The sequence below is a fragment of the Chaetodon trifascialis genome, chromosome 6 (assembly GCF_039877785.1).
Source record: "Chaetodon trifascialis isolate fChaTrf1 chromosome 6, fChaTrf1.hap1, whole genome shotgun sequence".
Lineage (NCBI taxonomy): Eukaryota > Metazoa > Chordata > Actinopteri > Chaetodontiformes > Chaetodontidae > Chaetodon > Chaetodon trifascialis.
In genome coordinates, this window is record NC_092061.1 from 6,797,642 (window position 1) to 6,819,566 (window position 21,925).

At 42.5% G+C, this 21,925-nt stretch overlaps 2 protein-coding genes across 2 annotated transcripts; both read left to right on the forward strand.

The window, feature by feature from the left end:
* Window positions 1-247: 247 nt before the first annotated feature.
* Window positions 248-9,318, forward strand: adrb3a (adrenoceptor beta 3a). Its single transcript, XM_070964544.1, has 2 exons — window positions 248-2,125; window positions 8,746-9,318. The coding sequence occupies exons 1-2, from the start codon at window positions 819-821 to the stop codon at window positions 8,771-8,773; spliced, it is 1,335 nt and encodes a 444-aa protein (XP_070820645.1). The 5' UTR covers window positions 248-818; the 3' UTR covers window positions 8,774-9,318.
* A 3,953-nt stretch (window positions 9,319-13,271) lies between these two features.
* On the forward strand, window positions 13,272-20,029 carry got1l1 (glutamic-oxaloacetic transaminase 1 like 1). The gene is made up of 8 exons (XM_070964919.1): window positions 13,272-13,718; window positions 14,451-14,632; window positions 14,893-15,016; window positions 15,857-16,074; window positions 16,182-16,332; window positions 17,061-17,226; window positions 17,841-17,983; window positions 19,085-20,029. Exons 1-8 carry the CDS (start codon window positions 13,517-13,519, stop codon window positions 19,222-19,224), a joined length of 1,326 nt encoding a protein of 441 aa, XP_070821020.1. The 5' UTR covers window positions 13,272-13,516; the 3' UTR covers window positions 19,225-20,029.
* Window positions 20,030-21,925: the final 1,896 nt, after the last annotated feature.

A 21,925-nucleotide genomic window follows, 5' to 3' on the forward strand; every position in this document is an offset into this window, starting at 1 on the left:
CTTTTTACATGCTCTAATACAGGATCTGTTCTTAAAGTAAGTTTGCTTAAAATTATATATGTGTGTCTATGCGTGTGTGTCATTGTCTGCATGTGTGTAGCTGTAATAAGGCACTAATCCCTGTATGGCTTCGGCACACAGGCACACTTTTCAACTCCTCCCCTCTGCCCTCAGCCAGGGTGTGATTAGAGCCAATGCAATCTTGGGCAACCTGCACTCAGAGAGAGGGAGAGAGCGAGAGAGAGAGAGAGCAAAAGAAAGAGTGGACAGCCACTCTGGTGCACTCTGGTGGTTCCTGCAACAGCGTCACTGTTGCTTGATCTCCAACAGTTCAACTGTGGCATTGTGGCTCTTGCAGGATTCAGCGAGAAAACACTGCAAACTCTTCTAATCCCAATGGACGGATTATAAATGGACAGGGCCGGGTCTTCCTCTCAAAAACTTTTTTCCACTGAAGATTTCCTGGATTCATGAAAGTGCTGCAACTCTGCAACCTACAATTGTTTCAGCTTTGTGGACAGTTTGGATGCATCTTTTTGGAGAATATGTTGTTGCTGATGACACCAGAACTTCCACAAGCAATCAGGTGTTTGGAAACATGGAAAGCCACGACTGCCTGTTGAACACAGCCAAAGAAACCTCCCAAGGTGTGAAATGTAAGCAGTACCTGCACAGTGAAGAAAACCTATTTATTTACTAAGGAGCTTCTGATTGTGAGCAGATTTATGATGCTTGTGGGAAATGCAGATTCTTTAGTTTTGCTAACTTTGACATGAAAAACACTCCATCTGCTTCTGACTGAGTTGATCCGGTGAATAATGGATGGCAACTTCAACACTTCAGTATCTAACGTGACCAACGGCACAGGACCCTACGACGATAAGGCGGCACCCTGGAGCCTCATCATACTGGTCATCATCATACTGACCATAGTGGTGGGGAACCTGCTGGTCATCATTGCTGTGGCTCGCACTTCACAGCTACAGACGACGACAAACATTTTCATTATGTCTCTGGGGTGTGCGGACCTCATCATGGGGGTCTTCGTGGTGCCTCTCGGGGCCACTATTGTGGTGACGGGTGAATGGAAGCTCAGTGACACATTCTGTGACTTTTGGACTTCTGTGGACGTCCTGTGTGTGACGGCGAGCATAGAGACGCTCTGTGTCATAGCAGTGGACCGGTATATAGCCATTACGAGGCCGCTGCGACACAAAGTTCTACTCAATAAGTGGCGTGCCAGAGTAATAGTTTGTTTAGTGTGGGCTGTGTCCTCCTTAATTTCCTTTGTGCCAATTATGAAAGGGTTTTGGCGTGATGATGACAAGAGAGCGAAGATGTGCTACGAAGACCCTAAGTGCTGTGACTTCGTGACGAACAGGGCCTTTGCTATCATATCTTCTATAGTGTCTTTTTACATCCCTTTGCTCATCATGATATTTGTGTATGCAAAAGTCTTTCTAATAGCCACGCGGCAGGTCCAGCTCATAGATAAGAATCGCATGCGTTTCCAGAGCGAGTGTCCGTCAGCACAAATGCAAGTTGGGTCTCACATCAACAATATTGTGCCATTGGCATGTGCAACCTCCAGCAGCTGCAACAACGTGGTACGGCGAAAGAGCGCCAAGCGGAGGCCATCGCGGCTAATACTCGTCAAAGAGCACAAGGCCCTCAAGACTTTGGGTATCATCATGGGGACCTTCACCGTGTGCTGGCTGCCGTTCTTTGTTGCCAACATCATCAACGCATTCAACAGAGAGGTTCCCTCGGAGAGGGTCTTCCGACTGTTAAACTGGTTGGGTTACATCAACTCCGGCCTCAATCCCATCATCTACTGCAGGAGTCCAGAGTTTCGTACGGCGTTCAAGAACCTGCTGGGCTGCCCCTGGCTGTCCACCCTGCGCCTCAATACTTTCTACAAAGAGCTCCGGACTCGCTGCTCCTGCTTTCTGTGGCAGGCTGAGTCAGGCACAGCCACCTCTTTCCAAAAGTCTGCAGCCAGCAGGAGTGAGGGCAGTATGGCCAGTATTCAGGGAAGCAGCAAAAGCGAGGAGGCTTCCTCTGGTCCTTTGCAGTCCAACGGCAGCACGCAGTTCACTGACTTATCAGAACCAGAAAACCAATAGTAAGTAAGTCTTATTTTACCCACACAAACGCTTTTTCAGATTATGATGAATGTTTTTCAAATCTCCTCTTCCTACAAACACATTAATACTTCTTCCTCTGCATGTACAGACAGTACTTGTCCTCATTTAAATGCAGGTTTTGAGCTAAAAGACACCTGAACCCAACATTAGTTAATGGAAACACACAATATTCAATACAACTTTAACATGTCAGTGCTTCAACTTACTAATAGTAATCAGACTTTTAATCAAAACTCTCTGAAACTGAGAGGAGGGTGAGGTTTATCAGGGAGTCTGTGACTGTGGCCACTGCTGTGAAATCATACATTTTTATTTGCCTTTGTCCTTTTTTATTAATATTTTTCCTATTAATTCACCGACCTAAGTGATACATCAGTGGTCTATCATGTGACATGAGCAGATCAAGGGTGAAGAATTGATGTCACGGAGAATCAAACAATTTACATGACTTATCGCTTTTGGACATCCTGTGGCAGATTAGCACAATGACGGTGGTGAATGTGCTTGCTTGTTTCAGTCTGAAAAATAATACTTGACGATAAAATAATCCAATAGAAAATACTGAAATCATCTGTCACCAAAAATCTATTTTCGTTTTCAGCGAAATCATAAAAGTTTGAACATATTTCAACTAAGTTTCACATTTATGGGATATTTTGCTTTTCAACAAATTATAATCCATTATTAGTTTGTAATAATGGTAAAGGTCTAGCTCCACATATCTCCACTGTGTTTCATGACATACTGTATGTCCAACTTAAAGACATTATCTAGACGTTCTGGATGCTTTTAAACATATATAAAACAGTTCAACAGCTGAAAATATTTTTTTCAATTTGTTGTTCAATAGAAAACTGTCACTTTAATGTCCACTGTGCATTTAATAAAAGCAGAAGTCCATATCTGGACATGTTGCTGCTGTCCAGGAGTGAAATCGATTGGGTGGAACTGTGCAGAAAAATAAATCATTTCTGACACGTTGGCTGCTGCTGGGGTGATTCAGTATTACAGACATAAAAGTAAAATAAAAAATTTTTATGCATGATTCAATAAACATTTGAGGACTGTGGCTGTATCGGTGCACTGTATTACCTGTAATCAATCTTTGAATCCAGCTGATGATAGTGGAGTAAAAACAGATGTGCACAGTTTTAGTTGGATAGCATGTTTTATTTACAGTAGTTAATTGTAAACAATGTCATGGATTCATTTTGTATTTATAGAAACTTCCATAGTGCAAATTCATATTCTTTTTGGTCAGTTTCCAGTGATAAAGATGATGTAATGTGGATTTGTAAAACCACTGGGTGTTGTGTAAAAGGCTGAAGAGCTTCACGGCACATTTGAAGACATTTCTAAATATTAGTGTGGCTCTCTGCCTGTCAGTGGGCCTCCATGTGCCCTGCCCAACACCCCCTGCAGCAGATAAATCTTTATCGCTTATGCACAAGACTTCCCCCACAACTGGAGAGGCTGTTTACACGACTGGCAGCCAATGAGAACACCCTCGTTGACACAGGTCAACTGGGGTTGGACAGCTCAGTATCTGAGTCATTATTATTCTAATATTTCACTGCGCGTTGACAGCCGGCCTTTCACAGACGACAGGAAGATGTATATTCTACACCGTTTTCTATCCATTTAGATTTTCTCCTAAATTGAACTTTGTATTCTGAATTTCAATTCAGCTGAAACTTTTTGTTATGGAAATTCAACAAAAGTTTTATCGTCATCAGAAATTTAAATATCGCACAAGATTTCAATTCAAAGTCCTCAAAGGTTTTCTGTTTGTTGCTGAATCAACTCCACACTATCACAGCAGAACTGTTAAAAGCCAAACAAGACAAAGAATATACTCATGCTTGTTCAAACTAACTCATAACGCTGATATTGTTTGGCTGATGTCTGCAACTTGCGTCATGACTGAAGGCTGTTGTGTTGTCACAAAGTGTAGCTTGTGCAGGTGGATTTCTATTCACACGTGCACAGTAAGTTTGATTAAAATCCACACATTTCATTTCAGTGATGTATATACAAATCTAAAATGAGCAGTTCAATGTCAGAGGATAAAATTTTAATTCACAACTCATAATTCAATTTCATATTGGAAGTGGTGCAACTCATACTTCCACTACAGCCCTCATCTTGCCATGTGAATTCCCATCAATAACCCAGTTTTATGACAGAGGGCATGTTTCATTTTAAATATTTACTCTGCACACGACATCACTGTCCTCTTCTATTGCTCGCAGTGGAATTTTACAGACCTAATCAATGGGGCTGTAAAATGAGAGACATTTAGGGGCATATAAAAGGCTTCCTTAAAAGGAGCCTGGTGTGTTCTGTTGTAAATCACCCCAAGGGGAAGGCTCAGCAGACTCACCCTGCGCTTTGAGCAGGATTACAAACGTAAGTGAGAGCAGCCGTTCCAGAATGACTCTGGCGGGGCCGCGGCTCAAAGACGGGTTTAATGAAGTAATATGACAAAACAGTTCCAGTCTGGTCTGCTGAGGCGGTTATTTTTCACCAATAACGCCACGCCAGGCATCTGCTGGAGCCTGAGCACTCCTCGGTCATCCCCGTCCACTTTCTTTTCGTATCTGTTTACCTAGCAACACAAAGGAGCAACTGAGCAGCATATTTCCTTAAACCCTGGGACAACATGCAACAGCAGGTTTAGCTAATTCAGGAGCTGATGTATGACAGGGCTGATAAAACAAGAGGCACAACCACTGAAAGGAATGGTTACTAGAGACGAGTGGCTGCACTGCGCTGTACAGAAAGGCCATCATCAATAGTTTGTTTTCACAGAAATACATGCAGGCATATCGCCGCGGCCCTTATCAACATCCACAGCGGCCTCCGGCTTCGTCACGTATGCACCATGTTATATGACAAATGCATGGGTTCCCTGCATGACAGCATTCCTAAATCATATTTCCTGATCGCAGAAATTTAGATGTTTTTGGTCGTCAGAGTGGCGGCAAATGTGCTAATCCGTCCCGTCCACGTGACTTTGTTTTTCCACAGAAGGATTTAGCTGTGTCTTTCTTTGTTTTTGTCAGACAGGCTGCTACTGCATTAGTCCTAACAAGTGTATTGAAGGTATTTAAGACAAAATCTTCACGTATTTGAAAGGCATCGCTATGTGTTATGAGCTGAGGGAGTTTGTTAGCACAGTTTATCCATGATTGAGAACACTAAAACTAAGCTAACAGAGAGCGGAATATTTTATTTCAAAGAACACCAACCGGTTAGTTTGTGAACTAAATTGTAGAGCGAATGTGGAGCAGAAATGAGGAGACTGTGCCTGATAGAGCTCTCCTCTGGAGCACAGACACAGGACGGATGTCCCTGCAGAGCTACAGTGCAGGAGCCACACAGGCTTTGACAGCACAGAACAATGTCATCATTAGGGAGCTCATACTCTACAGGACACATGTGCTGCATCACAATCAAAATATCAAGAACCACACATAAGGAAATGATTTGTCAACGTGACGCTGAGAAAAAACCTGTAAAAGCTGAAAAAAAGCATCTAGTGTGGTCATTAAATGCACAAAAAAAATATTTTCCATCTTAGCTAAACTACAGGAGGATAAACATTAATAAGATGTCATGTGAAAAGCAGGCAGTGATGGCAAAGGGACAAGAAATCGCTGAGGTCGATCTGTCCACATTTAGCTCTGAAGCAACATCTGATGGGTCACAGCAAGCAGTGCAGGAGCTTGCACTCCCTGGTAGTTTCTCATGATGTAAAAAAAACTAATAAATTTGGCATATATTTGGATATATGGTCTTATTCTCAGCCCGTTCACTCAGCTGTGGTGAGGTAGAGAAGCACAAATCAGCAGCCATCACACAAAGCACAGAGAGACGGTGGAAAGTGTCATTCCCAGTATAAATACTGACTCACTAAAGACACAAGTGGCTCATTACTCCAGATGATTGTGTAAATATTTTAGACATATTAGTTGACTTCTCATGAGCGCAAATCTAAAAGGACATTGTGTTTATAAGGCTGGCATCTCAGGTTTATAAGTAAGCCTGTGTTACTGGTACAAACTCTACCTTTATAGCAACTAAATATGTAGATATAATTGCAATTATAATCATTTCCCACACATGCACGCTGTGTCCTCCCTGGGTGCCCATTGCTGTATTAATGGACACCTTGTTATTGCAGCAGGGGTGTTAAATTATAGCATGCTGTAAATATGGAAGACAAGTCAAGAAAAGTGTAAACACTCATTTCTAATGACAAGTCGTGTGTTTAACAGGAATCTGAATCAGTGGCAAACATTTTGCTGCGGAGCCTGTGATTCACAAGCTTTTTACTCCACAGAGCTGCTAATGTGCGGCAGCCTGCAGCCTGTGGGATGTGAAAGTGGCCTGAATGCTGATCATAAGTTAAAGCACTGCAGCGAGCATATCATTAGGCGCACATTAGGACAACCTGATGTTTTGATGGTGTTTTAGGACTGGCCGGCATGCACTCAAGCTTTTTTTTCCTGTGCTGTGAACCCTGTAATTCTGAGCTTCTCTCCGCAGCGTGCTCACCTCACTTCACACAGCAGCATCCATAATGTGCCTTTAGTTAGCTTAGAGCGAGATCAGGCCCAAGAGAGCATGAAACAAGGAGCAGGATAAAGCAAAACATGCTGGTAGTGACCTGTGGGAAACCTCCAACACTCCCTTTCAAGCCTGGTTGATATCAGAACCAATCACAATGCATCACGCTCTTTAAGTGGAGGCAGAGAGTTGAGCAAACACTCGAGAGCGGTGTAACTCTAACTTGTTGAGGTTTGGACAGATAAAAAAGTAATAAATCCTGAGTGGGTTTTGCGGTGTTATTGCACTCTGTTTCTGCTGCAGCTTAAATCAACTGCTCCTGCATGACTGAAGTATCAAGACTGCGTACCGCAGCGATTCATGGATGCTTGTAGTCACTGAAACACGACTTTGAAATAGGTTTAAACATTTTCTGCATCATGATACACAGAACTTTAAGTCGTTTTTTTGATTCCCAGCCAGCTGTTCTTAGTTTACCTATATGTGATTCAGGGTGTTTGTTCATTGAAAACTGTGTTGAGATTAATCTGAGGTTGGTGTAAAATTCATAATATTGGTTATTGTATGCATTAATTTAACATGTGGCCCTTCTTTATATGCCTTTTCATAGGGACAATCATCTGTAGCTGAATTTTGTGGTTCTACTCTCAGTTTGTTACGTATACCAAACAAAAGCTAATGCATTTTAATGACAAATTGACTTTATACCATTTTGGAGGCTTTTGTTTGTGGTGCTGTTGATTATATTGCATTAGAAAGGTGCTCCTGCTACTTATTCTACCCAGGGGATGGACAAAATATTAGAAACACCTATCAGTATATCACACAGCTCAATAGCACCATAAGCTACAGACTCATTCTACACCTCTATCCCTTTCAACCAAAACTGGACATTGAAGGATTTATTGCAGGACTGTTTTGACATAAACTCAACTTAAAACAGTGCAAACACAATATATTTAATGTTTGACTTGATCAGCTTCATCAGTTTTTGTAAATATATGCTTATTCTGAATTGGATGCAGCAACACATTTGGGTATGAAAGGGGCATCCTGGAAAGGCTCAGTGGTTCACAAGCGAGGATGGAGCGAGGTTCACCACCACTTAGATGATCTTAGCTCCTTTAACGTGAACGGAAACCACAAACTATGTCTGTGGTTTGTGATTTAAAATAATCCAACGACTCAATTTTGAACGTGAGATTCAACAGAGTGTGTAACATAATATTTCTCCTGGAGTCTTTCCATTCAGTCATCCTCTGCCCTATGAGAAATGAGCGAAACAGAGCAAAGACTGCTTTGAGTCTACTGTAAAAAAGACCAGGAAACTGGGATTTTCATGCAGATGAGGCCACACTCTGAATTGTTTCCTGCCAATTTGTTTTCCTGCATTCACATTTCAGTGAAGCTTACAGTTCCAGGTAATTTACGTCTTCCTGTGGAGACATGTACGGTGGAGGTGATAGCATCAGAATTCTTGTCTTGTTTGGGAAATGGGAAATTGGGAAATCTTGTTTGAGTATCACAAAGGATGATGGCAACTTTGCTATAACTTTCTGTAATTAGCAAGAAAAAATAAATGATAGGGAACAGGTGCAGCAATGACATTGATGACATTTTCCAATTGAAAACAACAACCTACATACAGATAACTTGTGAGACAACAAACCATCATTGTTGTTGAGGAGCTTTCTTATCTGATAGACCCTGAAACACTGTGCAGGGTGCGACCAGCACAGGCCAACAAGTCATACAGTACATTTGTCGGCCGGGTCACATCTTCCATAGCAGCACACCAAGTCGTAGATATAATGAGGTTCATGATGAGATAGCTAGCTGGCCTCGGTGTCTGGTGCTTTTCAATTATACAAAGCCAATGAGGCTAAAAATTAGACCATGTGTTGCTGATTATAATGACATTCCTCCCAATGTGATGTCACCTACTCGACATGTTACTCAGGGGAGATTCACTCATGTCTGCTGCAGTGAGGGAAACACTTCATGCTAATATGTCCTCTCTTTTCAGTTTCACACTGCAGGAAAAGGACGGATGAACTGTAAAATGTCAAGCTACTGAAGCAGAAGATACTGTGATTCCCTGAGACCAAACGGCAGTGAGGACAAGCCAAAGACGAGCGAGGCCGGATTGACTGTACAGAAACAGCTGATTTGGTCCGGGCAGGAACACTCTGCGGACAGGAGACGGACCGCTGCACCTCAGCACTTCACAGTCTTTAGGTGACACCAATGCTGAGCCTCCCAGTGTCCCCTAAATACTGTCCCTGAATGAGACAATCCGTCACTGCAAGTTTTGAACGCATTCCAGTGCACTTTGAACGCAGCGTATGTGGCCGGTGGTCTCATAAATGACAGCGTAATACTAATTTTGTACAGTATATTATCTGGTAAGTTATCTATTTATGATACACCGAATCTGTAGCAGAATACAAAAAAGACTTAATAGAAGGTCGTAATTCTGGTGAGGCTGTCTTCAATGAACTGTTAAGAAAGATTCATTTTTATGGCACAAACTCCTCCAGCTGAACCAAAGGGCTGTGCATTCAAATATTCAGTTCTGGTGTCTGTTTTTAGTCTTAATAGTCCTCATCCTGCTTAAATCCTGTTTTATACCATAGCTATGGAGAATATTCGTTTCTGATTGGCTGGCTGTTAAAATCTTCTATCAGGACAACTAAAACATAATTCCTGTCAGCAGTTAAAGGTGGGGTGAGTCCTTCTGGAGAAAGATTGCTGATATTAATGTCTCCTCAGGGTCAAATAGCTGTCTGTTCTGGGTGTGCGCTGAGAGGAAATCTGGCTCCTCTGACTTATAAATGAACACTATTCCGTCCAATCAGCAACGAGTGGCGTTCATTTGCGCTTGCACAAGAGAAGGCGAAAAACTAATGTGCAGTCTCATTGCGGAGAAGGAGAAGATGGCAATGACAACAACAACAGTTCTCCTGAATGACTCACCCCACCTTTAACCTGGAGTATAAACTAATGTGCAAGGTACACTATTAAAGCCTGCAGGTAACTGTAGCAAAGCACTTCTGCTAAATGCTATTTTAGTGATGAACTCCCTGCCTGGCCATGTTTGAGTTCAATGACACACTCTGAAATGTCAAAATATAGAGAAGTAATGGACTCAATAGAGGAGATGTTGCCTCCACCTCATCCATTATTTCGTTACATCAAGTCTCCGTGTTGTGTGTTACATAACATCATCTGTTGCATTGAGAAATAAAATATCAAACTGTGTAACACTGCTCGTCTCTGCTCTGTGTGCAAGGCCATAATGATGTAAATCATACAAACAAATGGATGCTGGAAAAACCACTGAGTTTATAGCACTGAAATATTTCACTTTAAAACTCTTCTATTTTGGGTGAATATGGTTTAAACTGTAACGGTGACACAAATGCTTCCAGTAAGTTCAAGGTGATAATCAGCCAAACCAATCTCTGCAGTCCACTGATTGGATGATTGAGGTCCCACATTCATAAAATCCAGAAAACAAAATTCAAGATCAAAAATTGAAATGTGAACATCTGGGCTCCAGCGGATAAGTAATCAAGCCTGGCTGGAATCAAGAAATCCTATCAGGTTACACTCTGTCAGGCACATGATCCAAAAAAGGTGAGCGACTGGAAACTGTGAACACTCAAATCTTTCATTTGAATTTATGAACCCCAAATTTTGGAAACTGCAAATATTTTAATAACCAATTGGACATTTCAAAGAGTTGAATTCAAAGCACATGAATCCAGATAGATGACAGTCTTTCTATTTACTAGCTGTGATGATTGTGGCCTTTATTTGACTCCACACACCACAGTCCCTTCTCACAGCGCATCAGCACTTTACTGCAGTGCTTCCCACACTTGTCTTGTGACCTCTGCTCACAGGTTACGACCACAGTGTGGACCAGAGTTGTGATCAGTTTGACTAAAGACAGACTTTAGGGTAGAAAGATTTCAGATTTCACAGGAATATATTTATTTTTCTTTCCCGTGAGCCCTCAGATTTATCTTGCGAGTCTGTGAAGGTTTCGATCCTCATGTTGGGAAGAGGCGTTCAGAAGCAACTTCATTTTTCTTATTTTCCGTAATCCTCCACCCACTGAAGCCACCATCATCTCAGGCCCACTACTGTTTGAGCAAACGCTACGTTATGGTACGAGAGGAATTTGTGACTTTAAGAAAAAAACAAAGAGCAGAACACATGACATTTGAAAACAAACTGCGACCAACATTAGCTCTGCCTGACAGCTGTGACGACTGAGTATCATCCGGCAAAGAGCCACAACGACTCGGAGTGGAAGCAATTATCCTGTCTGAGAGCTCAGCCACATTCTTATCAGCTGATTCCTGTTACAATGTTTTCCACAAGCAGAATTCGATTGAAATCACCTCTAAACATGTTTTTAGGGAAAAGAAAAACAGAAGGACTATCTGATGAGACGTGGCAGGAAACAAAAAGTGAAAGCAAAACCCTGATTCAAAAAGAGATGAAAACAAAACAAAATGTGATAACTTGATAATCTTTTTGACATAAACTCGACTGAAAGGACATTATATATTTAATGTTTGACCTCATCAGCTGCATTGATTTTTGTAAATATCTGCTTATTTTGAATCAAATGCAGCAACACATTTCAAACAAGTCGAGACAGGAACTAAAGACTGGGAAAGATGTGGAACGATCTAAAAACACCTGTTTGGAATCTTTCACAGGTAAACAGGTGAGAGCATCATGATTGGGCATGAAAGGGGCATCCTGGAAAGGCCCAGCTGTTCACAAGCAAGCTTTGTGAACACATGATTGGATAAAGGAGTACATGGGCTCAGAGAGACTTGCTGTTGGAGGGGCAGCTGTTCCACGAAGGAAGACTCCACTCCAAATGACTGATTTGTCTTCAATCATTTTTAAATTATGCATCTGCGTGACAACTCTGCTCAAACGCTGGTGTCTGATTAAACGTTTTTGATCGTGGGTCTACTTTGAAGTGCGCGGTTGTTTTTTCTCTCCCTTCTCTTGATTGCAATTCTCCAGACTAAAAATATGCCAAGAACTTGTCCTGAGCCGCCGTTACGGGCAGTTTTCAGAACACGCTGCATGTCGGACAAAAGAAAGTCCTTTGACATCAAATTTGGACTTCAGAGCTCACCGGTTAGGAGCCATTAAATCCAATCGAGTCAACGTGGCAGCATGACTGCAGCACAAACCACTGAGTCCAGCTTCCAACCTCCGCCATGACGTCCTCCATCTCACCACTCACACTAACAGCAGCCTCATTATATGACAGTAAAGCAGGAGATATAAGAATCCAAAAAATGACCGCAAGCCCGGTGTCAGAGAATCAACAGTGGCTTCATTATTCCGACTTTTGCTGCTACCTTTGTAGTTCTTGGCCCATTTTGATCTTAGGCGCCAATTTTTCTCACTCCCAACTGGGCAAATATCCCACAGATATTTGAACTGCAGCCACAATGCGCTTTAATAGAAGGAAGACGAGCCCAGCAATCGACAAAGTCAAAGGTAAATATTTTCGTGTCTCTCCCTCTTTTTTTTTTTTTTTTTCCAACGCTCACCATTATGTGCTAACATTTAATAATCACACAAGGAAAAATTCTCAGAGGGCAAACTCCCCTGCTGGCAGCTGAAGGAGGCAACCCTCCTCTATCCTTTTGACTCAGAATCCACTTTTACCCATAATAACGTTATTTCTTAAGTAGCTGAATCTGGTATTCATAGATAAAACACAGGGGATGAGGCAGGCTCGTGAAAAATGTGGCCCTTCTGGTCAGCTAATGGACAACACTAACTGCCTGCTTTGGCCATCTACTGCCATCTAGTGCACTTATTTGTGATTACCAGCTTATAGAGTGCGTTTCACAACCTATTCACCACCAAGTGATTGTCTCATAAAGGCTCAAGGTTTTTTGACCCAGCTTTTTCTTTCTTTCTTTCTTTCTTTCTTTCTTTCTTTCTTTCTTTCTTTCTTTCTTTCTTTCTTTCTTTCTTTGTCTCTCTCTCTCTCTCTCTCTCTCTCTCTCTCTCTCTCTCTCTCTCTCTCTATATATATATATATATATATATATATATATATATATATTTGATAGGGATGATGCTAAAATGCAACCAATGCGATGTCAGACTTCTAGCTGTATAATTTTCAGTCCTTCCAGGCTTTCAGTTCACTGCTCCTTCATTTCTAAGTAATGGCTGTTTTTCAATTTTCTGCCCAGAAAAAAAAGCTCAATTTCTCAGATGCCTGATGCACAAGCACTGTGTTGTTCTGCTATAATTTAAAGAGCCTTATACTGTGGAGAAAATAGGTGTCTCTTCTTCGTGCAGAATATTACCAGTTCTACAATAGAGGCAAGTTTGATGGAGCCTATGGATCAGTGAAATCCAAGAAATCCTCTCCAAAACAAAGCCTCTGTGCGCTCATTAAATGTTCCCTCTTGAGCCATTGTGTCTTAATTTCAGGGGGTCTTTCCAAGAACCACCCAAATAAACCTTAACGAGCAGCGGGGGGTCCTCTGTGAACTGTCAGTGTCAGGGGCTTCAGCCAGCCTCCTCCTCTCCGAACTCGCAAACTGATGCGTTCATTTCCACAGGGGCCAGCATATTTGATGACAGATCACTGCGATGACCAAAGTAAACTCAGCGGAGCCACAAATTAGCCTGTGACCAACTCATCCATCAGCGTTGCCGGGGCGACAGTATCCACATACGTGCTGTAGCCTAGCAACAGTGGCTAAACAAAAGGCTCGCGGCTAGCGGGGCTGATGTGCCTCGATGGGTTCAAGATGAGCCGACCCGGCAGCAGCCTGGATGAGAGGGGGGTCAGCCAAAATGGAGACCCAGACCCAGGAGGTCGCCTGTCTGTGTTTACCAACACTCAAAGCGGAGCAGTGAGTCCTGAAACAAGGCTTCTGTCCGCCTTCAAGAGAGACACACAGGCCTGCAAAGTTTACCTGGCCGGGAGAGGTGAGTCCGCTCCTTTTCACTCATTTCAAGCTGGAAACAAGAGCAGAGGAAGGACTTCTCCAGCTCATGTTTCATTCATGAGCTTCAGTTCTTCATGGCGACGTTTGCGTGTTATCTGTTGTTTAACAGCTCGTCGCAAAAACGCCAGAAATAATGTGGAAGTGATGTGAGGAGCCTCTTCTGCAGGCCTGCAGTCACAGTGTTTGTTAGTAGGTGCAGTATGCGAGTTATTCAGGCTCCCTCAGCTTTAAATCAGACCATAAGCCTTCAACAGATAATCCATTAACCTTGAATTCTGAAATTGAATTATAACTCACAGAGGAGCAGAACAGTAGTTACAGTAAAATCGCTAAATACAGACACTTATAGGATGGTAGCTCTTAATTTATGACGCAGCAGCTCCAGGATTTGTGTCCATGAGTTGTGGAAGACAGGGATCAAGTGTCTGTGATAACAACAGCTTTCAGAAACCCTCCGAAACCCCTTAATCAGATGTTTACCGGCTGGAAAATGGGGCAGCAGGGGGCTCAAGGTGGACCTGAGTGCTCTTGAAATACCTGCCTCTTCATAAATCACACATTAACACTGGAATGCACATATTTAAGAAATAGTCTGTTGATTCCACTTCACGGTGGACTTTCTGAGGGGCTCCACTATGGTTTGCTATCGCTCTGCCCTTTCTTTTCCTTGCTGTGGTACCTGAAAACAAACATTGGCAGCTGTCTTTCACAGAGTATTACAGCGAGGAAGGGAACACCTTTGCGCTGCGTCTGGTTGGAAAGATAAAGCAGCAGTTAAGCGCTGACCCCACCCTTCATCCAGAGTATCCACCCCCTCTTGGCCTGGCAGAATTCACCCGGCGAGCCACAGAGGTTGCTCTAGGAAAGAGCTCCCGAGCTATAGTGGAGAATCGGGTAATCTGCTGTACATAAACACTACAACTGATTATAGTTTAGGTACTTATGTACATCTCTGTTTGCATAGCAATAAGCACATAGAGATGAAGCAGTAGGATGTGTCTAATCATTCAGTTAAGCAGCACTGATTATCTGATGGCACTGTGCAGAAATCAGTAATCATGGATTTACATCCAGTTTCTACTTGAGAATAAATAAATAGAAGATCGGCATCGGTCATAATAACAACTCTTGGCATTTCCTCACTTTCGTCGCAGGTGTTAGGCGTCCAGACTCCTGGCTTTACCGCTGCTGTGCGTCTTGGAGCTGAACTCTTGAAGCACTGGTATGATGTCTGTGCTGCCTGGTGCGGGCCGGTCTACCTCTCTTCCCCTTGTGATGGTAAATAAAACCTCACTTCCTCGTAACAGCATTTAAACGCACACCTGCAAGTGTGCAAGAGACATAAACAGTACTGTACTGCAGCCAGTGATCCCAGTGTGGTGATTGCAACTGTATGCACGACTGCAGACCAGACATTAAAAGCTTAAATGAAAGCTATATGCACATTAGTAGACATTCAAAAAAGTAACTAAAACGTTATTTATCATATTTTATTGTGGAAGGAATCAGTAATTTTGTCAGTACTTTTTCAGTGACTAGCACAACACTGCAGATGACATGAATGACAGACAGGCAAACAATGGACTCATTGTATCTATAGCAATTCAGTGACTGTGACATAAACACAGGGAGATTTCTGATGGACAAAAAGAGACTTGTAAACATGTGGGTGTATGATAAATGGCCATCAATACATACACAGCTTTGACAAACATGCCCGACTTTCACTGAGTTTTACACCTTTCAGATTGAGCGTATTCACTTGACGTAGATGATTAAATGGAGATGGAGGACGCCTGTGAATTGTGAATCTGAATGTGTGCAGAGTGTGTTATATGTTTTGCTGTACTTGTTAATGTGCATGGTGTGCTCTTTCTATTTTCATTTGCAAAATCAGGATATGGTGTTTAAACAGGTGGAAATACACAGTTTGTGATAAGGACAGCAGGTGGAAGCTGTGAAAGTGCTTTATTAGCATCTGCAGCTCAGACTGGAAGTCAAAAGGTTGGATAATTAAATCATCTTTAAAGAAGTATTCACTCATAGTGATGGCTCCATCCTGTAATTACATCCTGCCGTTTACTAATCTTGAGGAGTTTGTCTTGATCCTCCCTGCAGACTCACTGGCTGGTGTCTTCCAGGCAGCAGGGATCCAAGATATCCGTGAGTATTATTACTGGGATGACAGGCGGCGGGACGTTTGTTTGGAGAAACTTCTGGAGGATCTGGAGAGGGCTCCGGAGCGAAGCGTTGTTGTTCTGCCAGCGTCTGGCCACTACCCGACGGGAGCAGACCTCTCTCAGAATCAGTGGCCTGCGATTACACAACTCATCACGGTAACTGACGTGCACTTTAATGCTCAGACAGAGGACAGGATTTATTTATTAGACAAGCAGCCTCTCTCTCCTACTTAGAGCATCACTGGATGTCTCTTTTTCCACAGAGGCGCAGGCTGTTCCCTTTCTTCTTGCTTCCTGCTCAGGCGCTCTGCTATGGAGATTTGGAGCGGGATGCCTGGCCTGTGCAGTACTGTGCATCACAGGGGATGGAGCTCCTCTGTGCTCAGTCCTTCTCCCACTGCTTTGGACTATATGGTGAGAAAGTGACGCAAATAATATCTCTCAGGGATTTATGTGTCACTCATATTCCATGAGTTGATCATATCATATATATTAGCCTGCTGTTTGCTATTTACATAGATTGTGACTGCTGCTGTCAATCACACCTCTCTCACTTTACCTGTAATTTTGCCTCCAAATGCTCTTGTACAGTTTCTACTTTGTATTCTGTTCTTATTTTAACTTCATATACCTCTTTCTATACTCCGTAACTGCAACAGCCAGATTTCCCTGCTGGGGATCAGTAATGCTTTGTCTTATGTGGCCAGAGAGACTCCGCATGTCAAAATGTGCTCATGAAAACTGTAATCTGTGATCATAAAGTACAGCCCAGAGCTGTTCTGATATTGAAAAGGAATACAGCAAATCAGTTTGAGCTCAATTTTCATTTCTTTTCTGCAGTCAGAGTGTTAGCCAAGCCAAGAGAATACGTATTCATGTCTTACCAGTTCATCACCCCGAAATTCAAGCTCATGCTACCTATAGAGTCACAGTCACGCTTTCTGTTGCCTTCCAATTTTACTCTCGTGAGTCTTGTATTAGCATCAAGTAACTCATTGTGAAGCAGCTCGGCTTGTGTTTCTTTCTGCATGACCTGGTGAATATTCACTCACCCACATTCACAATATCAGACAAAGCATTACGTCACAGTTGCTGGAACACTGTGTTCATTTACGTCAGGCTCGCCTCCCTCCCTTCGCCAGGTGAGGCGGTCGGACACCTCCTGTGCGTCTTTAAGCAGAACTCCCTGCGGTTATCTGTGCAATCTCAAGCTGACAAAATAGTCCGATCGCTGTGGGCCCGGCCACCTGCAGGAGGAGCTCATGTCGTTGCCACAGTGCTCAGTAACCCTGCCCATGCTGTTGAATGGTGAGTCACGCTCCATTTGAGTGAATAATCAGATATTTGGAGAATGTGGTACATGAGGCCACATTGCTACTTTATCAGTCGCTGTCCATAGTGATGGGCAGCCATGTGATACTTCACACTGGCACTACTGACAAAGTCCTTAATGCAGCTTTTGCTCACTGTCTGTCATCTTTTGCAGATATTGAATTATACACTTATATAATTATAGATTAGCTGCACGGTGGCGCAGCAGGTAGTGCGGGTGCCTCACAGCAAGAAGGTTGCCGGTTCGATCCCCGGGTCAGGCGGGGCCTTTCTGTGTGAAGTTTGCATGTTCTTCCCGTGCATGCGTGGGTTCTCTCCGGGTACTCCGGCTTCCTCCCACAGACCAAAAACATGCTCATTAGGTTAATTGATGACTCTAAATTGTCTGTAGGTGTGAGTGTGAGTGTGAATGTTTGTTTGTCCTTACATGTGGCCCTGCAATCGGCTGGCGACCGGTTCAGGGTGTACCCCGCCTCTCGCCCATTGAAGCTGGGATAGGCTCCAGCCCCCCGCAACCCCGAAAGGGATAGGCGGTATAGATAATGGATGGATGGATAATTATAGATTATCCGCTCCCAAATGTTGTCCAGGCAGGGAGAAGTGAAGCGCATTGTGGAGAGATGTATGCTGATCAGAGACATTTTGAGAGAGAGGCTGAGGCTGTTGGGAGCTCCAGGTTGCTGGGACCACCTGACTCAACAAGCTGGACTCTACTGTTGCACAGGCTTGAACGGTGAGTCGCAAACAACGCCGTTTCTGCCATATTTCAAAAATTCTAGAGTAGCAATCCGCTGCACAACACAAAACGCTGTCTGATATCCCCAATTTGTTTTCTCAGCTCTTGCTTTTCTGCGCTGCTTCGAAAAAAATGACATTTACAGTATGTTATTAAAGATAAATCACTTTGAACCGAGGCTTGATGTTCTGGCTCTGTTTGAATAATATGCAAGTATTGCACTTTATACATATTGTAGTTATGACATATATTTGCCTTACTATGCCTTTCAAGTTACAGGCTGTACTGTTACATTTCAGCTGGATTTAGACTTATTAGCAGACACACAGACAGGGAGTAAGGGTGAAATAGGAATTTATTTGAATGGATAATGATAAAAGAGTCCAGGTATGCAGGAAACTTGTAGCTGGGAAGTCCTAGGAAGAGCAGGTGAGGCACGAGATACTGAGGTGGAGAGCAGCTCAAAGATACGCTGGAGCGCACAGAGCTCATGGTGTGAGTTCTTGCATTGAGGGCACGTGGTGGTAGAAATACAAGTTAAACTAGGTGGTGATGGCTGTGGACTAGAGGCTCGAGGCAGGTGGAGGCAAGAGGCTGGGCAGCGTGGTGGCAGAGACACTGGAGCTGGAGATCAGTGCAGGAGAACTCAGCACATAGAAGAGACGCAAGAGATCAAGTTGACAAAGAGACAACTCAACAAAGCAACAGAGACGAGTCCTCTGCAGGCCGCAGTCTTTATGCTGTGCTTGACTGTGATGAGTCCCAGCTGTGTTAGAGCCGCCTGGAGAATCACACCCAGCCCCACACCTCTCCACAATACACAAGAAAATACTAGAACTTCCCAAACCACCACACGTACAGTTAATCAGTTAATTAAAGCAATTAGTATTCATGATTTTGGTGCCATCAAAGTGATTTTTGGGAATATTTAACAATGGGGATGCTTGTTGATACTTCCTGATGAACATTTTGTTTAAATACTACCAATTTTTTTTTTTTTTGTTTTAACAATAAATATTTATGATGATAAACAATATTTATCATCATAAATATTGATGTACTTTCACAGCATTTCAGGTGTTTCTTTCTCTTCTTTAGGTGAGCAGGTGGACTTCCTGACAAAGAGAAGACACGTGTACCTGCTCCCCGATGGCTGTCTGAACATCAGCGCAATCAACGGTCGTAACTTGGACTATGTAGCCGAGTCCATCCATCTGGCTCTGACCACTTCACTCTGACTGTGGCTTTTGATCAAAATCTGAAATCAGTGTCAAAGTGGCTTTTCAGCCTGATTGAACCTTCCACATTGAAATGCTCACTTTCAAGTTTACTGTAGTTACTCTTGCTGGTCCAGCTGTTGCAAAGCAAATGCTGTTAAATGTGGAGAAAAAGATGTGGAGAAAAACATGGCTGCTATTTGAATTAGCACTGACTTTGAGGTCCAGTTATTAGTGACTGCAGCAGAGACCGGGCTGCCATGGTCCTTCAGGTGAGAAGGGTGTGCGATGAGTTCATGTGTCCTGTGTGTGCTACATGCAGGATCATAGTCAGTAGTGCATTCAGAAAAGTATTAGCATCAAAATGTACTCAAGTCATCAAAAGTGGAAGTGCTTGATAAGCAGAATGGCCCATTTCAGAGTAGTTTTTCTCATATCATTACAGTAGGTTACAATTATTGATGCATTAATGTGTGCAACTCTTTAATGTTATGGCTAATAAATGTGGAGCTGATTGAAGTGCTTTATATACACAGATAAGTAGCTTTTGAGTATCACCCAGGGGCTCAATTAAGTCTTATCTTAGCCTATAATAATGCATCATGGTTTATTTGTTGATTGGATTTTGTATTGTTGATCTAAATCTGCTAAGAAGCTAGTACTCTGAAGTATGAGTACCTTAAAACTGTACTTATGCACAGTGATGTAAATGTGCTATGTTGCTTTTCACCTCTGCCTGTATTCGGTGAAACAGCAGGATGATGCCTTTGTGAAAACTGTATTCCTTTATCTGCGTTTGTCTGCAGTAAAACACTGTCTGTCACTCAAAGACTTCAGTGCATTTTTATATATTCACACTTTCGATGTCGTTTTGGAGCTTATTTATTGTAGTCTGCCCGAAGTGGGCGCCTCTCCACAAGGCACGAGCCAGAGGCTTCTTAGCTTAGTTCATTAGCCTGGATCTGTCCAGGTAACAAAATTAATTTATCCCCACCTCTAAAGCTCAAATTCAACAAGTTATATCTGGTTTGTTAAAGTGTAAAAATGTCCATTTGGGTCTTCCAGGGGAGCATGTTTGGCACTATTTGTTGGCTGGGCACAGTGACAAAACCACAAATTGTTGTTTTTGTGCTTGGGCATTTGTGTTAAGTACAAAAAATTGATATAATGTGTGAATTATTCAGCCTGAGAAGTGATGTAGGCAGATTTTGTTCTTCATCGTCAGACAGAGCCAGGACAGCTGCTTCTCCCGATTTGAATTTTACAAAATCAACGAAGATATTACCTGTTTTTGTGGATTTATACTGCACTTTGTGAGGAAGAACACCAAAGTGCCAAAGTGGCAGAAAGATCAAGTTAGAGCAACAAGAAACCAAAGGATTTTTATTTAAATCGTTTTATTTCAAAAATAATATCTCGATGCTGCAGCTGGAGGAGGCTGGGGGCCCACAGAGTAACCTTTCATCTGAAAAGAGTTGTATTTGTATTAAATATTTGGGTGGGTTACTGTCACATGGTCTGAATCATGTTTTTAGTAGCATTTCCTTCCCACTGAAACATTTCCAGCTGATGTGGATGTATTATACAGCAAATGTTTATCTGGAAACATTGATGAGTAATCCTCCCCTCTATTATGTATGTCACTGTGGCTGCAGTGCAGCAATACAAGAATCAGCATTGTTTTGTTATTTTGTTAAAGAAAAGACGTGTTTTTGGGGGGTTTTTTTTTGGAAAACATGCAGCTTTTATGTGACTAACTTCATATCCTCGGATGCCCTCTTTTCATTTGTGAGACAGGCCACTATTGTCACTGTATGCTATTTAGTTCCGAGAAACAGGTTGAGACAAGGTATTTAATGGAGGCAGTGCACCCACTCTTTTCATTTCAGTGACCTCGGGTAAACAATGAGGATAATCAGCGTCCAACATCATACAGAGTCTGAGCCATTAGACACTGTCAGGAGCCCTTTGATTTGCATTGGAGCACGCTTACATGTACACACTGCTGCAGATGCTCTTGGCTATTGCTTTATTTTTGGTAATAATCCAGTTAGAAATGTTGATACACGGTCACTGGGCCTCATTTTCTAATAAGTCAGAAAGTCTGTAATTATGACTGTCAATAAGTCATTAATGAAAGGGTTTCTTCACAACCTGGCAACCCAAAAGCCACCTGGCTTGTATCTAATCTACAAAGCATTAATCGATGTTTTAGAGCCATTGATGAGGCCATCAATTACAGCTTATGGACTTTTAAGAATAAGCCTTATTAGAAAGTGGAACCATTTTTAGCCGTTTCTGACCACTTGGCTAAACATTGCTGCCATCAGGTCAAAGTTTTAATTGATTTTTATCAAATTCTTGAATCAGTGGACACGCTTAACATTATAATTTCTAAACATCAGCACATTAGCATGTCGATGTCTAACGTTAGTGGCCCCCCAGCCTCACAGAGCAGCTAATGAGTTTCTGTCTCTGATGTGGTCCTCTCCTCAGCAAACACAACACTGTTAACCTCGACTCTGAAGGAGTAATCATAAACCAGATATCAGACTGTGATATCAACTTTAATAACCTCAAACAAAACAAGCTTATTATACAATCTAAATGACAATTACTGTACATTACTCCCTTAATTAATAACAGTAATTAGAAACAGAGTCAAACTGCATTTATTTTAACTAAACAGTGTAAAGCCTGAATACTGTTGACAGAATGTGCT

Coding starts and splice junctions, on each gene's coding strand:
- adrb3a (XM_070964544.1), top strand. CDS start 819: ATGGATGGCAACTTCAACACTTCAGTATCTAACGTGACCAACGGCACA. Junction 2,126..8,745: donor TCAGAACCAGAAAACCAATA/GTAAGTAAGTCT, acceptor CTCTCTTTTCAG/TTTCACACTGCAGGAAAAGG.
- got1l1 (XM_070964919.1), top strand. CDS start 13,517: ATGTGCCTCGATGGGTTCAAGATGAGCCGACCCGGCAGCAGCCTGGAT. Junction 16,333..17,060: donor CCACTGCTTTGGACTATATG/GTGAGAAAGTGA, acceptor TCCCTTCGCCAG/GTGAGGCGGTCGGACACCTC. Junction 17,984..19,084: donor CTGTTGCACAGGCTTGAACG/GTGAGTCGCAAA, acceptor TCTCTTCTTTAG/GTGAGCAGGTGGACTTCCTG.